Below are 20,755 nucleotides of genomic sequence, written 5' to 3'. Positions count from 1 at the left end.
GGTAATTAATCCTCGCTTACCCTCTCAAATCTTGGTCTAGGGTACACTATATAAGTTTGTTGGGTTGGTTTTTTTACAACCCTTTTACCCCCATTCTGGAGTGGTGCTTTCTGGGGCTATGCCATTCTACCAATTTTAGGAGGAATTGGAATACCTCCAAGTATTCTTAATCTAGAACCTGAGATTTGGGGAAATCTTGACTTGAATTCTCATCCCATTCCTTACACGTGAATGACTGCTGGTGTTGGGTAAGAGACCATAAGAAATATGACTTTGAGTAACTGGTCTTATTTGAGTTTTAGTTTTCCATCTAAAATATGAAGATGATAATTCTTGCCTCATGGGATCTGGCACAATTCCTGACACCTAGTAGCTAAGTACCCAGCAGATACATCAGTTCTCCTTTGTCCACTCACTCATCTTGCTCTCATCTGAGTGTATCTCGATCCCCCTTTACCATCTCTCTCCTTCTTCCTGCTGTCTGTGAAAACTGAAGGTTCAAACTTTAGCTACCTACTTTTTTGTTCCTGTAATTGATGATTTGTAAGTCCCAAACCTTAAATCTAATGAAAAGATAAATCCTATTTGTAAGATATCACCTTTGAATTATAAGACAACTTCTCATGAAAACCTTGTTTCTATATATTCTAAATACATGAGTAACCACCAAGGGTAATGAAAGAAAGGGACCACAAGAAATGTCAGCTTTTGTAGAAAAGTTAGGAAATTCTCTACTGCTTATAACATGAAATGAAAATGAATTCCAAGAATACAATTTGCAACAGACTTGAGACACGATGTAGTAGTAACTTGGGGACTGCCTGCACTTTCCCATCATCTCTCTTTTTCCAGGAAGCAATATTTTAGGAATCATTGTCTCTAGTCTGAAATATCAGAAGGAATTTCAGATCTGTATATAACCGTTTCTGAATTGCTTTAAAAATATTTAATAAATAAAAATGACAGTCTCAAGATTTCATGAAAGTTATAAATTAGTGACTTGGAATCACTAATTTATAATGTTCGTGTTTTTGTGTTTTTCCTTAAGCATTTGACATGTATAGTGCTAATCGTTGTTTATTTTAGATAATAGACAAATCCATTTGATGCACTGCTTGGCAGGCCATGCTGTGGCAGCGTCCCATATAAAGTGGAGGAAGATGGGCATGGATGTTAGCCCAGGGCCAGTCTTCCTCAGCTAAAAAAGAGGAGGATTGGCAGATGTTGGCCCAGGGCTGATATCCTCACAAAAAAAATAAAAATAAAAAAATCATGAAGAAATCAATTTGGCATCTTCATTTTTCTATACATTAACCAGAAACTTGGAACCTTTTTTGAATACATTGTTGGTGAATAAAATAGTTCAGTAATTGGATTTAGTATTAAAATAAACCTTAAGCAACATTGGCCATCTCCTGTCCATTAAGTTGAATAATATTTTTTATCTGTGTTTGTTGAGTCAGTGGGCAGAGAGGAGCCATGCTTATCTCTAAACTAACAGGCGGTGCCTACTTGAGGAGGTTTTGTGTCTTTAAACAAAGAAGACTTAAATTTTATTAATATATCCTTGTTGAGCTCAAGAGCAAAGGGTTTGTTGTCTTTTTTAAAACTTGAAGGTAGTTTTCTAAATAAATATTAAACTCTATTATTAACTTAGAAGCTTATGCGATGATACGTTAAAGCTCATTTGCAAGGGTTAAGTAAATTATATTGTTTTGTATACTCATCCCCCAGTTAACATATTGCCTGTATTTATGTTGGTTCGTCTGCATTTTTCAAACAGGTAAGTTTCTGGATATGGGTAGTGACATACATGAACATGTCTAATTGTAAATATAAAAGGTATCATGCAGAAAAATATTTTTGTCAAAATAATCTACGTATTAAATCTAAAGATCTTCGTTAAACTCTGGGGGGGTAAATTTACCTATACAGTGTCAGCATTTATCAATTCCGTGAAAAACTTCATTTACAATTAAAAGTACTAAGTTGCCCTTTTAAGTAAGTAAATAGTAAGACTCATTCTGAACGGTTTGCCCGTAGATAAAGTTATAATCACAAAGTTTTGAATTCTTAGCGTGTTTATGACACTATCAAGTATTATGGCAGTTACAGAGGCCTTGTTTACATTTTTGTTTGTGTTTATGGGCATAAGTAACATTAGTTATTTAGGAAATAACCTAAATCATTATCCAACAACGTTAATTATTTTGATTTGAATCCTAAAATGGCCAATTCAGAAATCATAATTTAACACATGAGCTCGTCTATTATTTTTCTTGGATAACTGAATACAAAAGATACAGTGTTATTAGAAATATTTCAGGTTAAAAGTGCCATTCGAGAATCATTTGTGAGTTCATTTCTCTTCTGCTTTAGTGACAGAAGTGTACATTTCTAACAAATGCTGACTTGACATAAATATTGTAAAACTTCTTAAAAATTAAACATTTTTAAATTTTAAATGAAATTGATGGAATATCATAATAAAAAAGTAAAGACACTGCCTCAAGTGGTCAAAAAGGCGGAAAACGTTGAGGTTTTTTACTTAATATACTTGAAAAATAAAGTAATATTGGTTTTGAAGTAATAAGCTCTGTCACCCTCTGCCTGGTGAACCATTTCCCTTAAGCTTCTTCAGCTGTGTACTCTCGTTCCCACTGCACACACATGCACAGCGACAGCCAGTGCTGGCTTGGATCACCCCTTCCATACGTTCAGGTGTTCTGCTCTTTAAAAAGGTGAAAAATTTATACGATCTGAAGAGAAACCAGAGTATTGTCCTGCTCTTTAAAGACAGGAATTATACCTTTATCTCTGTCCCCAGTGCTGAGCAGCTTGTATGGAACATAGCGAGCTTTTGATAAATGTATTTCTAATCAATTTAGAATCATTGGTCATTAATGGTTACTTGGATATCCTTGAGATTTGGTGTCTAATGAAAATAGGATATTACACTCAAGGGTTCTTGTTAAAAGCCCAATACCTGGTGTCTGTTGGGAGCTATTTTGCATAGGCCAGTTCTGAGGTGCTTTGCATGTGTTCTCTTGCTCAATATGTAATTTGCCAGGGACAGGCTCTACTCAAAATGATGACTCAAAATATTAAACCAACCTAAGTATGGGTTCATGTCACTTTTTCCTCCTCTCATGATTCCCTGTCTTCTTGTGTTGGCAGCACCCTCCTCAAAATGTAAGGTTGTTCTGTATCATGCAGTAACCCTAGTGTACGCCATGTCTCTTCCCTCCTTTTTTAATACCAAGAGTGTTAACCTTTTAGGAGGCAGCATGAGATTTTTCACCTGTTAGACCTTAAATATATTATTTTTTAAATTGCTGTTTTAAAACTATCTAATGGGCATATGTATCACTTTTATTATAGATCATGGGGTACAACTCTGTGTTTTGAAATTCTTGGATAGGATATTTATATACTTATATTGAGTGACTATAATCACTGAACTCATTTTTGTTAATCAACTTTTTAGAATAAGAGCTTTATTGAGATATAATTCACATGCCATAAAGTTCACTCTTTTAAAGTATGCATTCACAGAGTTGTGCAACCATCACCACTCTTTAATTTTAGAATATTTTCATCATCCCCAAAAGAAACATTGTATCCATTAACAGTCACTCTCCTTTTCTCCCTCTTCTGATCATCTGGCAACCACTAATCTACTTCCTATTTTTGTGGATTTGCCTATTCTAGACATTTCATGTAAATGGAATCATGTAATATGTGGCCTTTTATGTCTGGCTTCTTTCACTTAGCATAATGTTTTTGAAGTTCATTTGTGTTGTACCATGTATCAGTACTTTGTTCATTTTTAGGGCTAAAGAAATTTCATTGTATGATTTTACCAGATTTTATTTATTCATTCATCAGTTTTGATGGACATTTGGGTTTTCACTGCTTTTTGACTAATTATCAACAGTGCTGCTATGAACATTCATGTACAAGTTTTTGTGTGGACATATGTTTCATTTCTCTTGGGTGTATCTCATAGGTATATCTACGAATAGTATTGCTGTGTCCTGTGGTAACTATGATTAACTTTGAGAAACTGCCAAACTATCTTGCAAAAAAGCTGCACCATTTTATAATCCAACCAGCGGTGTGTGAAGGTTCCAGTTTCTCCACATCCTCACCAATACTTGCTATTGTCTGTCTTTTTTCATTTTAGCCATTCTAGTGTGTGTGAATTGGTATCTTGTGGTTTTGATTTGCATTTCCCTGATGACCGGTGATGCTGAGCATCTTTTCATGTGCTAATTATTGGCCACTTGTATATCTTCTTGGGAGAAATGTCCATTCAAATCCTTTGCCTATTTTTTTATTGGGTTATTTGTATTTTTGTTCTTGAGCTGTAAGAGTTCTCTTATATTTTAGATAAAAGTCCATTATCAGATACAAAATTTGCAAATATTTTCTCCCATTCTGTGATTGTCTTTTCACTTCTTATTGATGTCCTTTGATGCGCACAAGTTTTTAATTTTGGGCCGGCCCCGTGGCTTAGCAGTTAAGTGCATGCGTTCCCCTACTGGCAGCCCGGGGTTTGGATCCCGGGCACACACCGACGCACTGCTTCTCCGGCCACGCTGAGGCCGCATCCCACATACAGCAACTAGAAGGATGTGCAACTATGACATACAACTATCTACTGGGGCTGTGGGGAAAAAAAAAAGGAAGAGGATTGGCAATAGATGTTAGCTCAGAGCCGGTCTTCCTCAGCAAAAAAAGGAGGATTAGCATGGATGTTAGCTCAGGGCTGATCTTCCTCACAAAAAAAAAAAAAGTTTTTAATTTTGAACTTCAAAATTCAAAATTTATCTGCTTTTTCTTTTGTTGTGTTTTTGGTATCCTATTTAAGACATAATTGCCTAATCCAAGACCATGTAGATATACTCCTGTGTTATATTTTGAGTTAATTTTTTATATGGTGTGAGTTAAGGGTCCAGTTTCATTCTTTTGTTTGTGTATAGTCAGTTGTCTCAGCAAAAGCAGTTGTCTCTGCTTTTGTCAGAAATTAACTAAATTGTATTGTTACCTATGTTGAAAATCAATTGACCACAAATATAAGGACTTATTTATGGAATCGCAATTCAATTCTGTTGCTCTGTATGTTTTTCTTTATGCCAGTACTACTTTGTTTTGATTTCTATAGCTTTGTAGTAAGTTTTGAAAGTGGGAAGTATGAATTCTCAAACTTTGTTCTTTCAAGATTATTTTGGCTGTTCAGGGTTCCTTGCGTTTCTGTAAGTTTTAGAGCCAGCTGGAATTTTGACACTGATTGCACTGCATCTGTAGACCAGTTTGGAGAGTATTGCCCTCCTAACAATATTAAGTTCCAACTCATGAACGTGAGAAATCTTTCCATTTATTTAGGTCTTCTTTAATTTCTTTCCATAATGTTTTGTTGTTTTCGGTGTACAAATCTTGTACTTCTTAAGTATTTTATTCTTTTTGGTGGTGTTGTAAATGGAATTTTCTTAATTTTATTTTAGGATTGTTCATTGTTAGTGTATAGAAATACAATTGAATTTTATATGTTGATATCGTATTCTGCACCCTTGCTGAAATCATTTATTAATTCTAGTAGGTTTTTTTTGGTGGATTCCTTAGAATTTTCTATATACAAGATTATATCATCAGTGAACAGAAATAGTTTTACTTCATCCTTTTCAATCTGAATGAATGCCCTTTATTTCATATTTTGCCTAATTGCCCTGTTGAGACACTGCAGTACCATGTTGAGTGGAAGCTGTGAGAACACACATCCTTGTCTTGTTCCTGGTTTTAGAGGAAAACATTCAGTCTTTTCACAGTTAAGTATGGTGTTAATTGTAGGTTTTTTTGTAGATGCCTTTCATCAGGTTGAGGAAATTCCCTTTTATTTGTTTGTTGATTTTTTTTTTTTTTATCATGAAAGGGTGTTGGATTTTGTGAATGTTTTTTCTGCATCTATTGAGATGATTGTGTGTTTTTTGTCCTTTATTCTGTTACCGTAGTATATTATATTTATTGATTTTTGTATGCTACACCAGCTTTGCATGCCTGGGATAAATCATACCTGGTCAGGTTGTAGGATCCTTTTTATATATTGCTGGATTCGGTTTGCTAGTTTATTGTTAAGGATTTTTGTGTCTATATTCATAGGGATATTGGTTTGTAGTTTTTTTTTTTTTGTCTTATGTTGTCTTTGTCCACTTTTTAAAGTTGTAGTAAAGTATACTTAACATAAAATTTACCATTTTAACCATTTTTAAGGATACAGTTTTGTGGCATTAAGTATATTTATGTTGTTCTTCAACCATCACCACCGTCCATCTCCAGAACTTTTTCATCGTCCCACATTCAAACTATGTACTCATTAAATAATAACTCCTCATTCTCCCTTGACCCCAGGCCTTGGCAACCACCATTCTACTTTCTGTCTCTATGAATATGACTACTCTAGGTACCTCATATAAGTGGAATCATACAATATTTGTCCTTTTGTGACTGACTTATTTCACTTAGCATAATGTGTTCAAGGTTCGTGTCTATTGTAGCATGTATCAGAATTTCCTTCCTTTTTTTTTTTGTGGTGAGGAAGATTGGCCCTGAGCTAACACTTATTGCCAACCTTCCTCTTTTTGCTTGAGAAAGATTGTCCCTGAGCTAACATCTGTACCAGTCTTCCTCTATTTTGTATGTGGGACGCCACCACAGCATGGCTTGATGAGCGGTATGTAGGTCCGCGCCCAGGATCAAACCTGTGAACTCTGGGCTGCTGAAGCAGTGCACCTGACCTTAACCACTATGCCACTGGGCTGTCCCAAAAATTTCCTTCCTTTTAAAGGCTGAATAATATTCTATTGTGTATACATACCACATTTTGGTTATCCGTTCAGTCATCAGTAGACCCTTGGGTTGCTTCTACCTTTTGGCTATTAGAAATAATACTACTGTAAAATGGGTGTACAAATATCTGTTCAAGTCCCTGCTTTCAGTTCTTTTGGATATATCCAGAAGTAGAACTGCTGGATCATGTGGTAATTCTGTGTTTAATTTTTTGAGGAACTACCATTGTGTTTTTCACTGTGGCTGCACCATTTGACATTCCCACCAGCAATGCACAAAGGGTTCAGTTTCTCTACATGTTCGCCAGCACTTGTTACTTTCTGTGTTTTTGGTAGTAGCCATCCTAATGGATGTTAAGTGTCTTTGTGTGGTTTTAATATCAGGGTAACACTGGCCTCATAAAATAAGTTGGTAGTGTTCCCTTCCCTCCTTTTTTTTTGGGAAGAGTGTGAAGGGTTGATGTTAATTCTTCTTTAAATGTTTGGTAGAATTCACCAGTAATGGTATTTAGTCCTGGTCTTTTCTTTGTGGGAATCTTTTGATTAGAAAGCATTCTCTTGGTATAGGTCTATTCAGATTTTCTGTTTCTTCTTGAGTCAGTTTTGGTGGGTGATGTCTTTGTAGGAATTTGTCCATTTCATCTAGATTATCTAATTTGTTGGCATAAAATTGTCGATAATATTCTTTATAATCATTTTTATTTCTGTAAGTTCGATATTGACATCCCCTTTTTCATTCCAGATGTTAGTAATTTGAGCCTTCTCTCTTTTTTTTTTGGTCAGTCTAGCTGAAGATTTGTCCATTTTGTTGATCTTTTCAAAGAACCAACTTTTGTTTTTGTTTATTGTTTCTGTTGTTTTTCTCTTTCATTTATTTTCACTGTAATCTTCATTATTTCCTTCTAGTCTGCTTGCTTTAGGTTTAGTTTGCTCTTCTTTGTCTAGTTTCCTAAGGTGCATAGTTATGTTATTGATTTGAGATTTTTCTTTTTTTAAAAAAAATTTCCCTCTAATCACTGCATCTCATAAGGTACGTTGCATTTTAATTTTCATTCACCTCAAAGTATTTTCTAATTTCCCTTGTGATTCTTTTTTGATCCATTGGTTATTCAGGAGTATGTTTAATTTTCACATATTTTTGGATTTCACAAATTTCATTCTGCTGTTGATTTCTAATTTTATTCCATTGTGATCGGAGAATGTACTTTGTATGATTTTAATCCTTTCGCATTTATTGAGGCTTTATGACCTAATATATGTTCTATCCTGGAGAATGTTCCATGTTGTCTTGACATGAGTACAGCCATGTTTGGCCGCTCCATTGACCTATAGCCACCAGCACAAACAGAAATACCAAGCTGCTTTCTGTGTGGTGGGAACTGGCCCTTTCCCCACAGAGAGAGTTGCAAGTTGTAACATTTCAAGGCTCTTGGAGCGTGGTAGCATGGGATGGACTGGCCATCTGTGCCGGGCTAGGACGATAACCAAAGAAAACAATGCACGTACACAACTACTGGGCTGGGACGTTAGCCAGGGGGCTCAGTGCACGTACGCCACTGATAACCATTTGTGCATGGAAACACTAAATGCTTGCTCTGCAAACTCTGTAATTGCTTACTCTGAAAATTATTGATGGTATAAAAACTACTGGAAACTGAGACCTGATGAGAGTTCCACCTGTGGAAGGGACACCTTGCCCAGGACGTGTGATCCTTGCCCAGCCGCGTCGATTGACAGGGCTCTCCCGGCAGTGGGGCGTGGATGTTGTGAATAACTGATTTGATGTGAAGTAATTGATTTGATATGAAGTAATTGATTTGATGTGTTCTCTTTTCGGTCAACCTGGTGTTTCTCTTTCTGGTTGATTTGTGTCATTTCTCTTCAGCCGATGTGGGTGTTTTCCCTTTCCAGTCGGGCTGATGTTTTTTTCCCTCTTAATATTTGACCTATTTGGATCTGTTTGCAGATTGTCACCTTTACTATCCTCTATATAATAAAATATACCTTCAGTCCATTTGTTTGGAGTGGAAAGTGTCTTTTACGTCTCCGATCGAATCCCCGAACCTCTCATAACACATGTATATTTAAGAAGAATGTATATTCTGCAGTTCATGGGTAGAGTGTTCTATAAATGTCTTTTAGGTATTGTTTAACTTGTCTATTTCCTTGTTGACCTTTTGCCAAGTTCTGTTATTGAAAGGGAGTTATTAAAGCCGCCCACTGTTCTTGTTTAATTATGTCTTTCTCTTCAATTCTGTCAGTTTTTGCTTCTTGTACTTTGGGTGTCTCTTGTTAAATACATTTATGTTTATAATTGTTATGTCTTGCTGATGGATTAATAACCCTTTATCAATAAAAAAAATTCTTCTTGGGGCCGGCCCGGTGGCGCAAGCGGTTAAGTGCGCGCACTCTGCTGCGGCGGCCCGGGGTTCGCCGGTTCCGATCCCGGGTGCACACTGACACACTGCTTGGCAAGCCATGCTGTGGCGGCATCCCATATAAAGTGGAGGACGGTGGGCACGGATGTTAGCCCAGGGCCAGTCTTCCTCAGCAAAAAAAGAGGAGGATTGCCAGATGTTGGCACAGGGCTGATCTCACACACACAAAAAAAGAAATTCTTCTTTGTCTCTATTAACAAGTTTTCACGTAACATCGGTTTTTTTCTCATGTTAGTGTGGCCACTCCAGCTCTCTTTTCGTTACCATTTTCATTGTGTATCTTTTTCCATCCTTTTATTTTATCTTCCTGCTGTATTCACATTTTTTATCATTATAAAATTATCCCTCTTTGTCTCTAGTAATACATTTCTTGTCATAACATCTGTTCTGTCTGATACTAATATAGCTACTCCAGCTCCTTTATGTGTGCATGATGTATCTTTTTCCATCCTTTTATGTTAACCTTTTTGTGTCTTTGAATCTAAAGTTTATCTGTTCTAGACAGCATATAGTTCGATCATTTTTTTAAATCATTCTTCAAATCTCTGCCTTCTGAGTGGAGTGTTTATTAGTCCATTTATATTTAATATATTACTGATAATTATTATTTAATATAATTAGTTAATAAGACAAGATCTACATCTACCGTTTTACTGTTGTTTTCTATATATGTCTTATGCCTTTTTGTTCCCCTAATCCTCTGTTACTCTTGTCTTTTGTATTAAGTAGATATTTTTGAGTGTACCACTTTAATTCTCTTGTTTTTTCTTTCACTGTATAAATTATTTTCTTAGTGTAATCTGTGGATTACAATTAACATCTTGATTTATAGTAATGTATTTTGGATTAATATCAACTTAATTTCAATAGTGAACAAAACATTGCTTCAACATAATTTTGTTCCCTTCCCCCTCCTTTGTACTATTATTATCATACAAATTACATCTATATGCATTATAAGCCCATTAACACAGTTTCATAATTATTAATTTGTGTATCTGTCTTTTAAATCAGATAGGAGAAGAAATACTGCATTAATACACTCTTTATATGAGAGAGAATGGCGAGGAGCCTGGAGGCTGCGAGAGTGAGGTTAATTCCGCATTTGTGATTCTTTAAGAAAATAAAATCTGTATGGAAAAAGCTTATATTGGAAAAATATTTATTAAAATGTCAATGTGATTAATTTTTAAGTGGTGGAATTAATGGTGGGTTTTATTTTTTGCTATTCATTTTCTACAAAACATGTATTACTTATTTGGAAATTTAAGATTAAAACATAAAAGTATTTAGAAACCAAATTATTTGTTACCAAGTGAAATGGGCTTCTTAAGTAGAGCATACTAAGTATAGTTTAACCTTTTTTTACCACTATAGGTGATTCCATACCTCTCTAATTCATTAGACTCTTCATGTGTAAAATACTGAATTCTCTTAGTTTCTGTCTGGCTCTAAAATTCTATGCTTTTATATATTTATCCAACTCAATTGTTTTTATTTTAATTTTGAAATAATTCCAGATTTACAGAAAAATTTTGCTATTTTTGCAACTTTTCTGTGAATCTGGAATTATTTATAACCTTTATATAAATCTGGAATTTTTATATAACCTTTATTCACGTTCTTCAAATGTTAACATTTTATCAAATTCTCTTTATTGTTCTCTCTTTCTGTATGTATGTGTATTCAATATACATACATAATAACGTGCATGTGTATATAAAACTGTGTGTGTGTTTTGTTGTTTAGATATCATTTATACGGGATTGAGAATTGCTTTCTTCTCTGTGGTTTTATCATTTCTACTTTATATTTACGATCTTTTCCTTCACTGAGGGTAAAAGTGATTTTTTTAATGGAATGATATTATTTTGTAATGATTAAATTATAGGGTGAATTGTGAAAATATTTAGGTTTTCAGAGAAACTAGAGTAGGTATTGGGCAGTTTGTGGGGAGGGGTTCAGTTTGCTTTATTACAAATTAGCATAGTGAGAACTGATGGGAAGTCTGGCAGTTACCCCATTGATTGTTGAAACTTTGTGTGAATTATTTTTCCATTTCACAATATGTATTAAATACCTACTTTGTGTTAGGCACCAGGTTCTGGAGATATAGAGGTGGTCAAAACCAGACAGAGTCTCTGTCCTGATGTAGCCTGGTCTATTGGGGGCAACATACAATAAATCACAAATAAATGTAAAACGGTATCTGTGAGTAGTGCTGGGAAGGAGAAGTTCAGGATAGTAAGAGTAAAAAATAATGAAAGGAATTGGACATAGTTTAGAAGTTCTGGAAAGGCTTCTGTAAAAGAGTTAAGGATGTGTAGGAGTTAAGTAGGTTAAAGAGGGCAGAAAGGTGAGTTGAGGAACAGTAACGTCTCTGTTGAGATGGACAAAAGTAGATGGATTTGAAAGAAATTTAGGAGGTCTAATCTGGTCTTGGGGTGCAGGTGGTTTTTTTAAGAACGAGTGCCTGCTTTCTGACTGTGCTGCTGAGTGAGTGTGGTGCCATTCACTGGGTGGGAGAACACTAAGAAGAGAGAAGGGAGCCTCACACTGAGGTTTGAGAAGTTCCAATGTTTGATGGCTAGGAAGGGGAGGATGACCAGAAGGGGAGACAGGAGAGGAACAACCAGACCGACGGGAGGAGAACAGGGAAGTGTGCTGTTCTGGGAAGTAAGGGAAGCGAATCTAGCATACCAGGAAGAGGGAGTAGGCAAAAGGTCAAATATACCTGAAAAGTAAAATGAGGACTGAAACGTTCGTTGGGTTTAATGATAACGTTCAGTGGGGACCCTAACAATAGCCACTTTGGGAGACCAGGGACTCTGGAATCTGTGTTGGTTTGGTTTCAGGAGTGAGTCAGTGATGAGGAGGTGGAGACAACAAATACAGACAGTTCTCTGGAGAAATTTATCCCCTCCCTGAAAAAAGAGGGGCGAGGAGATAGGATGGCAGTGGGTGAAAGTAGGACTGGTATTTTGTAATGAGAGAGTGAGAGTTTGTTTTCGAAGAATGAGATGAGCTCACCTTCTGAGGGAGTAGGGATGCTGCAATGATAAAAGTTGAGGATACTTGAGATAGTCTTGGTGAAAGATGTGATTATGAGAAAGAAGTGTGTAATCCACGCTGTTATTACTAGCTCCCATTGATTAAGCATCTGCTCTATGCTACATTAAAAATTTTTTAAGTAGCCACTAATTTGTTTTTTACCATAATCATTTTTTGTCAGAAGAATGATGAAAATGGAAACTGCTCAGGGGAAGGAATTGAATTCCCTACAACAAATTTATATGAACTGGAAAGCCGGGTTTTGACTGATCATTGGTCAATCCCTTACAAGCGAGAAGAATCACTAGGCAAATGCCTGTTGGCATCTACCTACCTAGCGAGACTTGGTAAGTATTCAGACCTCGGGACACATGAGGGGTTTTTGACAGGAGGCCGGACTTCACTCTTGGCTCCTGTCCTTGCCAGTCTGTGTGATTTTAGGTTATTTCCTCTCCTACTCCTCTGTGGAATAAAAGCTTTGAATGAGGTCAACTCTTCTAGCTCCAATAGACTGCAAGATTCTGTAAAACATGATTGAAAAGCTTTATATAAATTGAAATTAACTTTTTCCACTGAAGCTTGGAGTACTTTAAATTAAGGCTCAATTTAGTGGGTTTTTTTTTTTAAAGAAGAAAGTAATATTTATTTAACAAACATTTTATGCTTATTAAGTGCTTAGCACTGTCTTAGTGCTTTACAAATGTTAAACTAATAGAGTAATAAAATATCAATAGGTTGGAAGAATGGGTGTCAATAGGAAGCTTTGGTATTATAAATAGAAAATAATTTATTTTCATATTGAATTCAGTTATAAAATAAGATGAATTTGGCCACTCTCTAGTGACATTTTTTTCTCATTAAAATTGTGCTAAGTTTACTACCATGATTCAATATGAGGCACATCAAGAGGAAATATTTTGACTACGATTAGATTTGATGGTAATAGACTTTTATGGTGCATTTATTACTGGCTTCTCAGCAGCAGCATTTATTGAGTGCCTGTTAGGATGTAGGTACTGTGCTAGGCAGTGGGTCTGAAAAGAAGAAAATGTAGTCAGCAGTATTCCTAATGATAAGCAAAATCCGTTACTGAGTTTTTTTAAAAAAATGTATTCCAAAGGATAATTTTACAGAGGATTCATTCATTCACTTAGCAAGTATTTATCACTTACTCTGTGCTAGGTGCAATTCTGTGTATTGTATTACACAGAATTCATCAGTTTATTTTAGGGAAGAAGAGTATTTATTAAGAATATTTGTGTTTTTATAGAGTTGTTTAGAAAAACAATAATGGCTATTAAGTAGTTACTGTTGATGTTTTATTAGCTATTTAATCAGATCATTTGAAGTTACTCTGGCATGGAAACATAAGTTCAACCATTTCAGTTCTAATTAGTATTTATTTATTATACTATTAACAAATGTATATTAATAATTAATAAATGTTAATAAATGAATTATGCAATAAGTAAATTAATACTGTGATTGTTTCTTAGACTGTTCCTTCGTCAGAATGTATATATTCTGCTTTTAATAATCCCTTAAGAGTCAACGTTTCTATAATAAATAGTTCTAGATATATGAATTTGAAATATATATGTGATTTGTACAGACTACCTAAAATCTAAATAATGCATATTGTTTAATTTATTTTACTAAGGTCTTTCCGAGTCTGATGAAAATTGTAAAAGATTTATGGATAGGTGTATGCCTGAAGCATTTAAAAAGGTAAGAAAGAAGATGTGCTGGTCTGATTTTTGTGGTGGGGGGAAGGTAAACAGTCTTTTTGTTTGTTTTAGTTTTTTATGTGGAGGCCAGTTTATGAATCTTGTTCAACTGAGGAATCCTCTAAGATGAAAAAAGTAGCTCTGAATTTGGGGCTCATAAATCATTTACTTCTTTTATATTTAATTGTTTGCACATGTCTTTGGTTGAATATCACTTTTACTTTCTATTTAATTGCTCAAGAATAGATTAAGACTTAATTATACTAGGGAGTTACACATCTTACTAAAACTAAGGATTGTGGTGCTTAATTAATATTTATTTATCGAAATATATGCCATTTTGTACTTACTCTACTGAGACAGAAGCAGACGTTTTAAACTACAGAAAGTTTGACTGGTTTGAGTATTCTTACTGGCAACGGCATGCGGATGGCAGCATCTCTATCAGAGCCAGGGTGACATACTTGCTCCCGTTCTGGTCACATCTCTTGTAAAGCAGTTTTTCTTAGCAGTGAGAGTGGGAGATCACAGGAATATGTTTCTGAAAGTCTAACTCAGCATGATTTCCTTTTCAGGACATGAGTCCTGAACCCCTGCAAGAGCAGGGACCGTGTTGTAGACACTGTTGTTTTCCCCAGCGTATGGCCATGCCTAGCTCAGAGAAAAAACTCAGGAAAGCTTTGTTGAGTGAGTAGATGAGTCTCCTGCTGTCTTGTACTTCTGGTTTTTGACATTCGTTTTTGTCCCATATGCAAGTAAGTCACTAGAACTACAGATGGGTGAAGTTTGTACTTATCTTAAAATCCAGTAAAATAAACTGTTCATTTGCAAACTGTTATTCCCATCGGCATCTTGATAGACAGAATACCCCTTGATTTAAGGCTTAAAAAATAAAATTAATTTTAGGAAAATAGCTTCATCTTTGAAAAAGAGGAGAAATCTTTTTAAATTGTCATTTGGGCAGGGACTGTATGGAATCAAAATTTATCTTCATTTTGGATAAATTCATCTACCAGTCTGTAGTTTAAAATTATTTTAAACTCTTAAGAGTTATAGTAGCTTTTTTAAAAGCAGAATTTTTATAATGTAACATACTGTGACACATATCATAATGTATACATAAATTTATAGAGAAAGAAAGTGCAAGTTGATATTCAGTCATGGAAAAAGATTTATTAGTATAAGAAAAGGACCTTGAGGTTGACCATCTCCAGATCCCAGGAGCCCTGTGTCAAGTCTGTCCACCAGCATGTTGCATACGTGGAGTGTAGTACTCTATACAGAGATGCTCTAGGGAACTGTTTTATGCTATGCCCTCAGCTGTTTGTAATAGTATAATAAACGATCAAGTCGTTGTTGGGTTTTTTCCTGTAAAATTATGCGCACAAAGGTCCCCTGCATTATGTTGTTCAGTGTCATTTAACAAATGTATATGATAAATTCTCTTCGAGTTTAGAGCTATTAAAAAGGTTCTCCTCCCCATCAATAAGACATACTTTTTTTATTAAATAGAAGAGCTATGAATTCTGTGTGCCTTTGGACGTGGCTGCAGAAAGCTCAGTAGGCTAATAGGATTGGTGGCATTTCCCTGGGCTGTGTTTTCTGGTGGATGACTCTCCCTCTCCCCTCTCCCCTAGGATGTTCTTACAAGCTGCCTCAGATTTTTTTAGAGATAAGGGTATACATAATAAGCAATCATATAAATAAGATACACAGAAGGATCTTGGTTGTTGTTTCTGCTTTCTTCACCTTCCACCTTCAGGCTAGCCTGGACTCTATCCTAGTGTATTCAGGCAGGGAGGACAGTCGAGGTCTGGTGGTAGTGCACAGTTACGTTGAAACCTTGTGCACACCTTCCCCACAAGGTGCTGCGTGTCTTTCCCTACCTCTCTGGAAGGTGGATAGAACCCATTTTCAAAGTAAAATCTGAACACAGGAGGTGGCAACAGAGGGAGTGGTGCTTAATTCACATACATTTTGTTTTATAGTCACATGAAGCTTTTTAAAATGTTAATCTATTTCATTTTGCTTTATTATTTAGTTTTTAAGTGTAGGAAGAATATATTGGCAAGCAAAAAAATTCTTGCAAAAAATAGTAACTCATTGGTTTGTGTAAAATCAGTCTTATGATTATTGCTCATTTGAGCACATAGTCCAGCTAATTGGTATTTAGGAAATATGGATCTGAGGTTTTCCTCTGTAGCTGATGAAGTTTGGGCTCTTTTGGGCTGCTCTTGTTCAGGGCTTCTCAGTGTGGCCAAGGTGAAATTTTTATTGCACAATATTTTCCCTCTGAAGGGATATCTTACAAAAACATGAAACCACAATACCAATTTGCCATTATTTTATTAAGTGAAATCTTTTGATTTCTCATTCTCTATTCTGGCAGTTTTCCCTGAATTAGACTTCCCCAAGGACTAGAAGACTGAGGATTGGGGAAATCCAGTGACAATGATTTTAGATTCACCTGTGTGCCTTTTCCCTCCTTTTTAATGAATCTAATATGCTATCTGAGTATAAGATGCACCATTGTTTTGTGTTTCATATTTAAGAAACATAGCTGAAAGTAAACAATGTTACAGTGCCTCATCACTTAGAGCTATTTTAGATTTGCTTAAACATTTTTAAAAATTGAATATTTTCTACATACCAGAAAGGAAAGTATAGGCAAATTAAATTGGTAAGGTAGTTCTAAAATTTTTTTCAGACTCAGAGTTCTGCCGCCATCTGGTCAGCAGGTGGGAAGATGCAATCCTGTTTCTCGGATATAAAAAGCGTGAAAAGAATGTGTGTGTTCTCATCTGTGAAATACAGCATTCATTTCTTAGATTCCAGGAATATTAATAGTGACAGCCAAGATATAATACCTTACTATTTATAAAATACTTTCACATTTGTTTTATCTTTGGTACTTGTAACATCTGTGTGAAGTGGGCTTTAGCGATGAGAGAACTGAGCCTCTGAGCACTCAGGTAGATTTGTCCACGGCCACACAGCTCCAAAACAGTAGTACCAGGAACTGATCTCAGGTCTTGCTCATTCTACACCACCTGACCTCCTCTAGTTGTAATGAAAGGTAGAGGAACAAACAAAAATTTTCTTTTAAACAAACTGCATTAGTGTAAGGGAATTAAAGTTCAAAAACAAAACTCAGTGTTGACTGTGAAATAAACGAATGAGTTGATGGACTACAGCCATGGGTCTTTTAAAGCAAGTCATCTGCATAAAAATAAGTATTATGGTAACAATCTCTTGATTATTCAAGATTGAACTGGTAAACCATAGAGTTTTTTTTTCTTTTGAAGGTGGACTCTAAACTGCCCTTTATGTTTTTGTAGCTCCTGACATCAAGTGCTGTTCACAAGTGGGGTACTGAAATCCATGAAGGAATCTACAACATGTTGATGCTGTTAATAGAGCTGGTTGCAGAGAGAATAAAACAAGATCCAATTCCCATTGGTCTCCTGGGTGTGCTTACAATGGTATAGCATCTCTAAAATGAAGTCCTTTTTGTTTTGATTTTGTTTAAAATACCTGCTATTCTCTGACTTATCATTAATAATGGGTGATAATGATATCATCATAAAAGATACTAACTTAGCTCTCAGGGTCCTTTTTATTTTAAAAGCGAGCAAGCATTCTGTTTTCAGTTTTAAAGAAATACCTTTCTAATTCTAATAGCTTTTTCAGTTCTAAGAAAGATTAAATAGCTTTCCCTTATGTCTCCCTGATTATTCACATCATAAATACTTTCATACAGGGTATTCATGTAGTTTGGTTTCTGGCCTTTTTTCCCAACTAGTAACAGTAGCCGCATGAAGAAGGGGTGCTCATGTTTCCCCCCCTAGCTTCTGTCCTCACTGCCTGTCTGCCTAGCTCTATATGTGGCAGCCCTGGGAGCACTGGTGTCACCTTGCCTCGAATCAGACCTCTCGTCCTGTGGCCTCCTCTTCCCTCACAGCAGACGTGGAACAGGACGGGAGAGCACCACTTTTAGCGTTGGCTCCCTTGCACTGGCTAAGGAATATGCTTTGTTGGGATACTGAGGGTTCCATTAATGAAGGAGTCTGAGGCTGTATTTTTAATCTTCTTTTCTAATTCTGTGTTGCTATAGAAATAGATCATAGTAATGTTTCTCTGTTCTCTTTGAATACAGGCTTTCAATCCTGATAATGAATACCATTTTAAAAACAGAATGAAAGTGTCTCAGAGGAATTGGGCAGAAGTGTTTGGAGAGGGAAATATGTTTGCTGTTTCACCTGTGTCTGCTTTCCAAAAGGTAAACATAGTTTTGTTTCGTCTTTTTATAGAAAAATGTATTGAAAAATATTTTCTGTGCTATAAAAATGACAATTTACATGGAAGGATTAAAGCAGTCTATGAAAAATGACAGATATTCCATATGGGTCGTAAAATTGCTTAACATTTTTTTCAGATATTACATATTTTTCCATTACTGTTATCTAACAACGTGAAGAATTTTATGCATTTGAAATGGTGTTTAGTGAAATGAGAAATGACTGCCAGACATCAGCGCCCTATTTATTGAATGATCAGAACCTCGGTTTAATGGGTGTCCCAGTTTCTTAGAGATGTTTGAGAGACGAGAGCATTTGAAATCATTTGAAATGACTAATTATACCTATAAAAAAACAGTCTAGTAGTTGGTCTCATGTATAATTTTCTCTTAAACTCCATAAGCATTAAAGCTTTTGTTTTTTCAAGCACAGAACTAATATCTTTATTTTTATGTTGAAAGGCCTGCAATGTGCTAATAACATTATACTCAGAAGTGTTTAAACAATCCTTTGATCAAACACTTCGTTTTTGAGACACAGTTGAAAGAAGTCAATTTATTAGATTGAAAACTTGTCCATTGCTTAGTAGAAGCAGAAGTTTAGTTCAGTGATCATTTATTGAACGTTTGTAATGTGTCTGGCATTTTTCTAGGTTTTGGAGATATAAATATAAATAAATAGTCCTCGTCCTTAATATAAAGAGTAGTAAGGTGTGGTTCCTAACTTTATAGCATAGTGGAGGAAATACGAAACCAAAAAATTATAGTAAACAGCAGGCACAATTGTAATAATGTGTATTGTGCCTAGAATACAAAGGAGGGCCTAGTTAATGCTGTCTGGGAGGATCAGGCAATACTCCAGAGAGGAGGTAAGAGCTGAGTAGAAAGGGCAGTGAGTATATACTGTGTAATTTAATCCCCACAACAGCTCTATGAGTGGTACTATTTTTACCCTCATTTCATAGGTGAGAAACAGAAACACACACAAGTTACATACTTGCCCAAGTCCACATACCTAGTTATAGGAAGAACCCATGTAATCCAGTTTCAGAGCCTCTATTCTTTAACTGTATACAGTCCTGCCTCCCAAAATCAGTTTTGTTGTGAGACCTCAGTGACAAATGTATTTAAAAACACTGAATGTGGTGGTTCAGTAAAGGAAGTCCTCAGCACATGTTTATTCTCTTCTCTCAGTTTGCATAGGCAACAGCTGAGACCAGAAAGGGGCCGTCTTTTAATTTCCTCTTATTACCGTTAAGGAACTCTCTCTCCTACAGAGGCTCTAGATACCCTCTCCTCTTGCCTTCTCAAGCATTTCACTCCTTAGGTTTTTCTGTTCTTTCTTTGGTATCCTCAGTCTTCCACTGTCTGTTGGATAATTACCATTATATACAACATACTCTAGTATTTCCCATCTTTAAAAATTCTGCCTTTGATACCACATCCCTCTCTGGCTCAGCCTGGTTCTCTGCCCACCTTCGCAAACAAACCAGATGAAATACTCCACATATTCACCTCCCAGTTATTCTTTTAGTAGTTACTCTAAAATTTTAACTTGTTAACTAAAAACCTAAATTTCGTCAGTATTTATCCTCCTCTCAGCAGTATGTAAAGACCTTAGGATGTCTGGTGTGCTCACTCCCCACCTGACTCAGCTGTTGTCCCTTTGTCCTTGTTGTGTTCGTCCTGTCCTGTCTGGTTTTACCCCTGAAACAGATACCATCATCATTATTTTATACAGTGTTTTGACTCAGCCATACTCATATACTGTCTCTGTGTGCCATTCCCTCTGTATCTCAGACCTTCCGTTGAGATCATCTTTCTTCCAGAAGTGCATCCTGTAAAGTGTGCTTTAGTAAGGGTCCATTGGTGATTAAGTCTTTGTTTTTGATGGCCCAAACTTAACTTTATTTCCCGTTCCTTGAAGAATATTTTCACTGGGTTTTAAATTCTAGATTGACATATATTTTCTGTCAGAATATCCAAGATACCATTTCTCTGTCCTCTCTCTTTGATCATTGCTGTTGAGAAGTTGGTTGTTGGTCTGACAGAATTTTGTAAGAATTCTGTTTTTTCTCTATGGCTGTTTTTTGAGATCTCTTCCTTCTTTTTGTTGTTTGGCAGTTTGACTCTCATGTGATTAATTGAGGTATTCTTTTTATTTACTTTGCCTCAGATGCATTGGGTTTCCAAATCTAATATCTCGTATCAGTTCTGGAAAATTCTCAACTATTATCTTTTTAAATATTGCCTCTTTCTTATTAGTCTCTCTTCTTCTGGAACTTTGGTTGGATACATGTTAGATCTTCTCATTTTGTCCTCCATGTCAGCTAACCTCTTTCATATTTTCCATCTTTTTTCTGCTTGTGCTGCATTTGTGATAATTTTTTTCAGATC

General features: G+C 35.8%; 1 protein-coding gene across 1 annotated transcript in view; it reads left to right on the top strand.

The window, feature by feature from the left end:
• USP24 (ubiquitin specific peptidase 24) overlaps positions 1-20,755 on the top strand; it is a 149,761-nt gene that overhangs the window by 23,235 nt on the left and 105,771 nt on the right. Inside the window, exons 2-5 of the mRNA XM_058552517.1 lie at positions 12,516-12,681; positions 13,995-14,062; positions 17,400-17,543; positions 18,218-18,340. Coding sequence (XP_058408500.1) covers positions 12,516-12,681; positions 13,995-14,062; positions 17,400-17,543; positions 18,218-18,340 — 501 coding nt within the window. The remainder of the gene's footprint in view (positions 1-12,515; positions 12,682-13,994; positions 14,063-17,399; positions 17,544-18,217; positions 18,341-20,755) is intronic.

The sequence above is a fragment of the Diceros bicornis genome, chromosome 13 (genome assembly GCF_020826845.1).
Source record: "Diceros bicornis minor isolate mBicDic1 chromosome 13, mDicBic1.mat.cur, whole genome shotgun sequence".
Taxonomy (NCBI): Eukaryota; Metazoa; Chordata; class Mammalia; order Perissodactyla; family Rhinocerotidae; genus Diceros; species Diceros bicornis.
The sequence above is the reverse complement of the archived record's forward strand: the minus strand, read 5'-3'. Positions and strand labels throughout refer to the sequence as shown.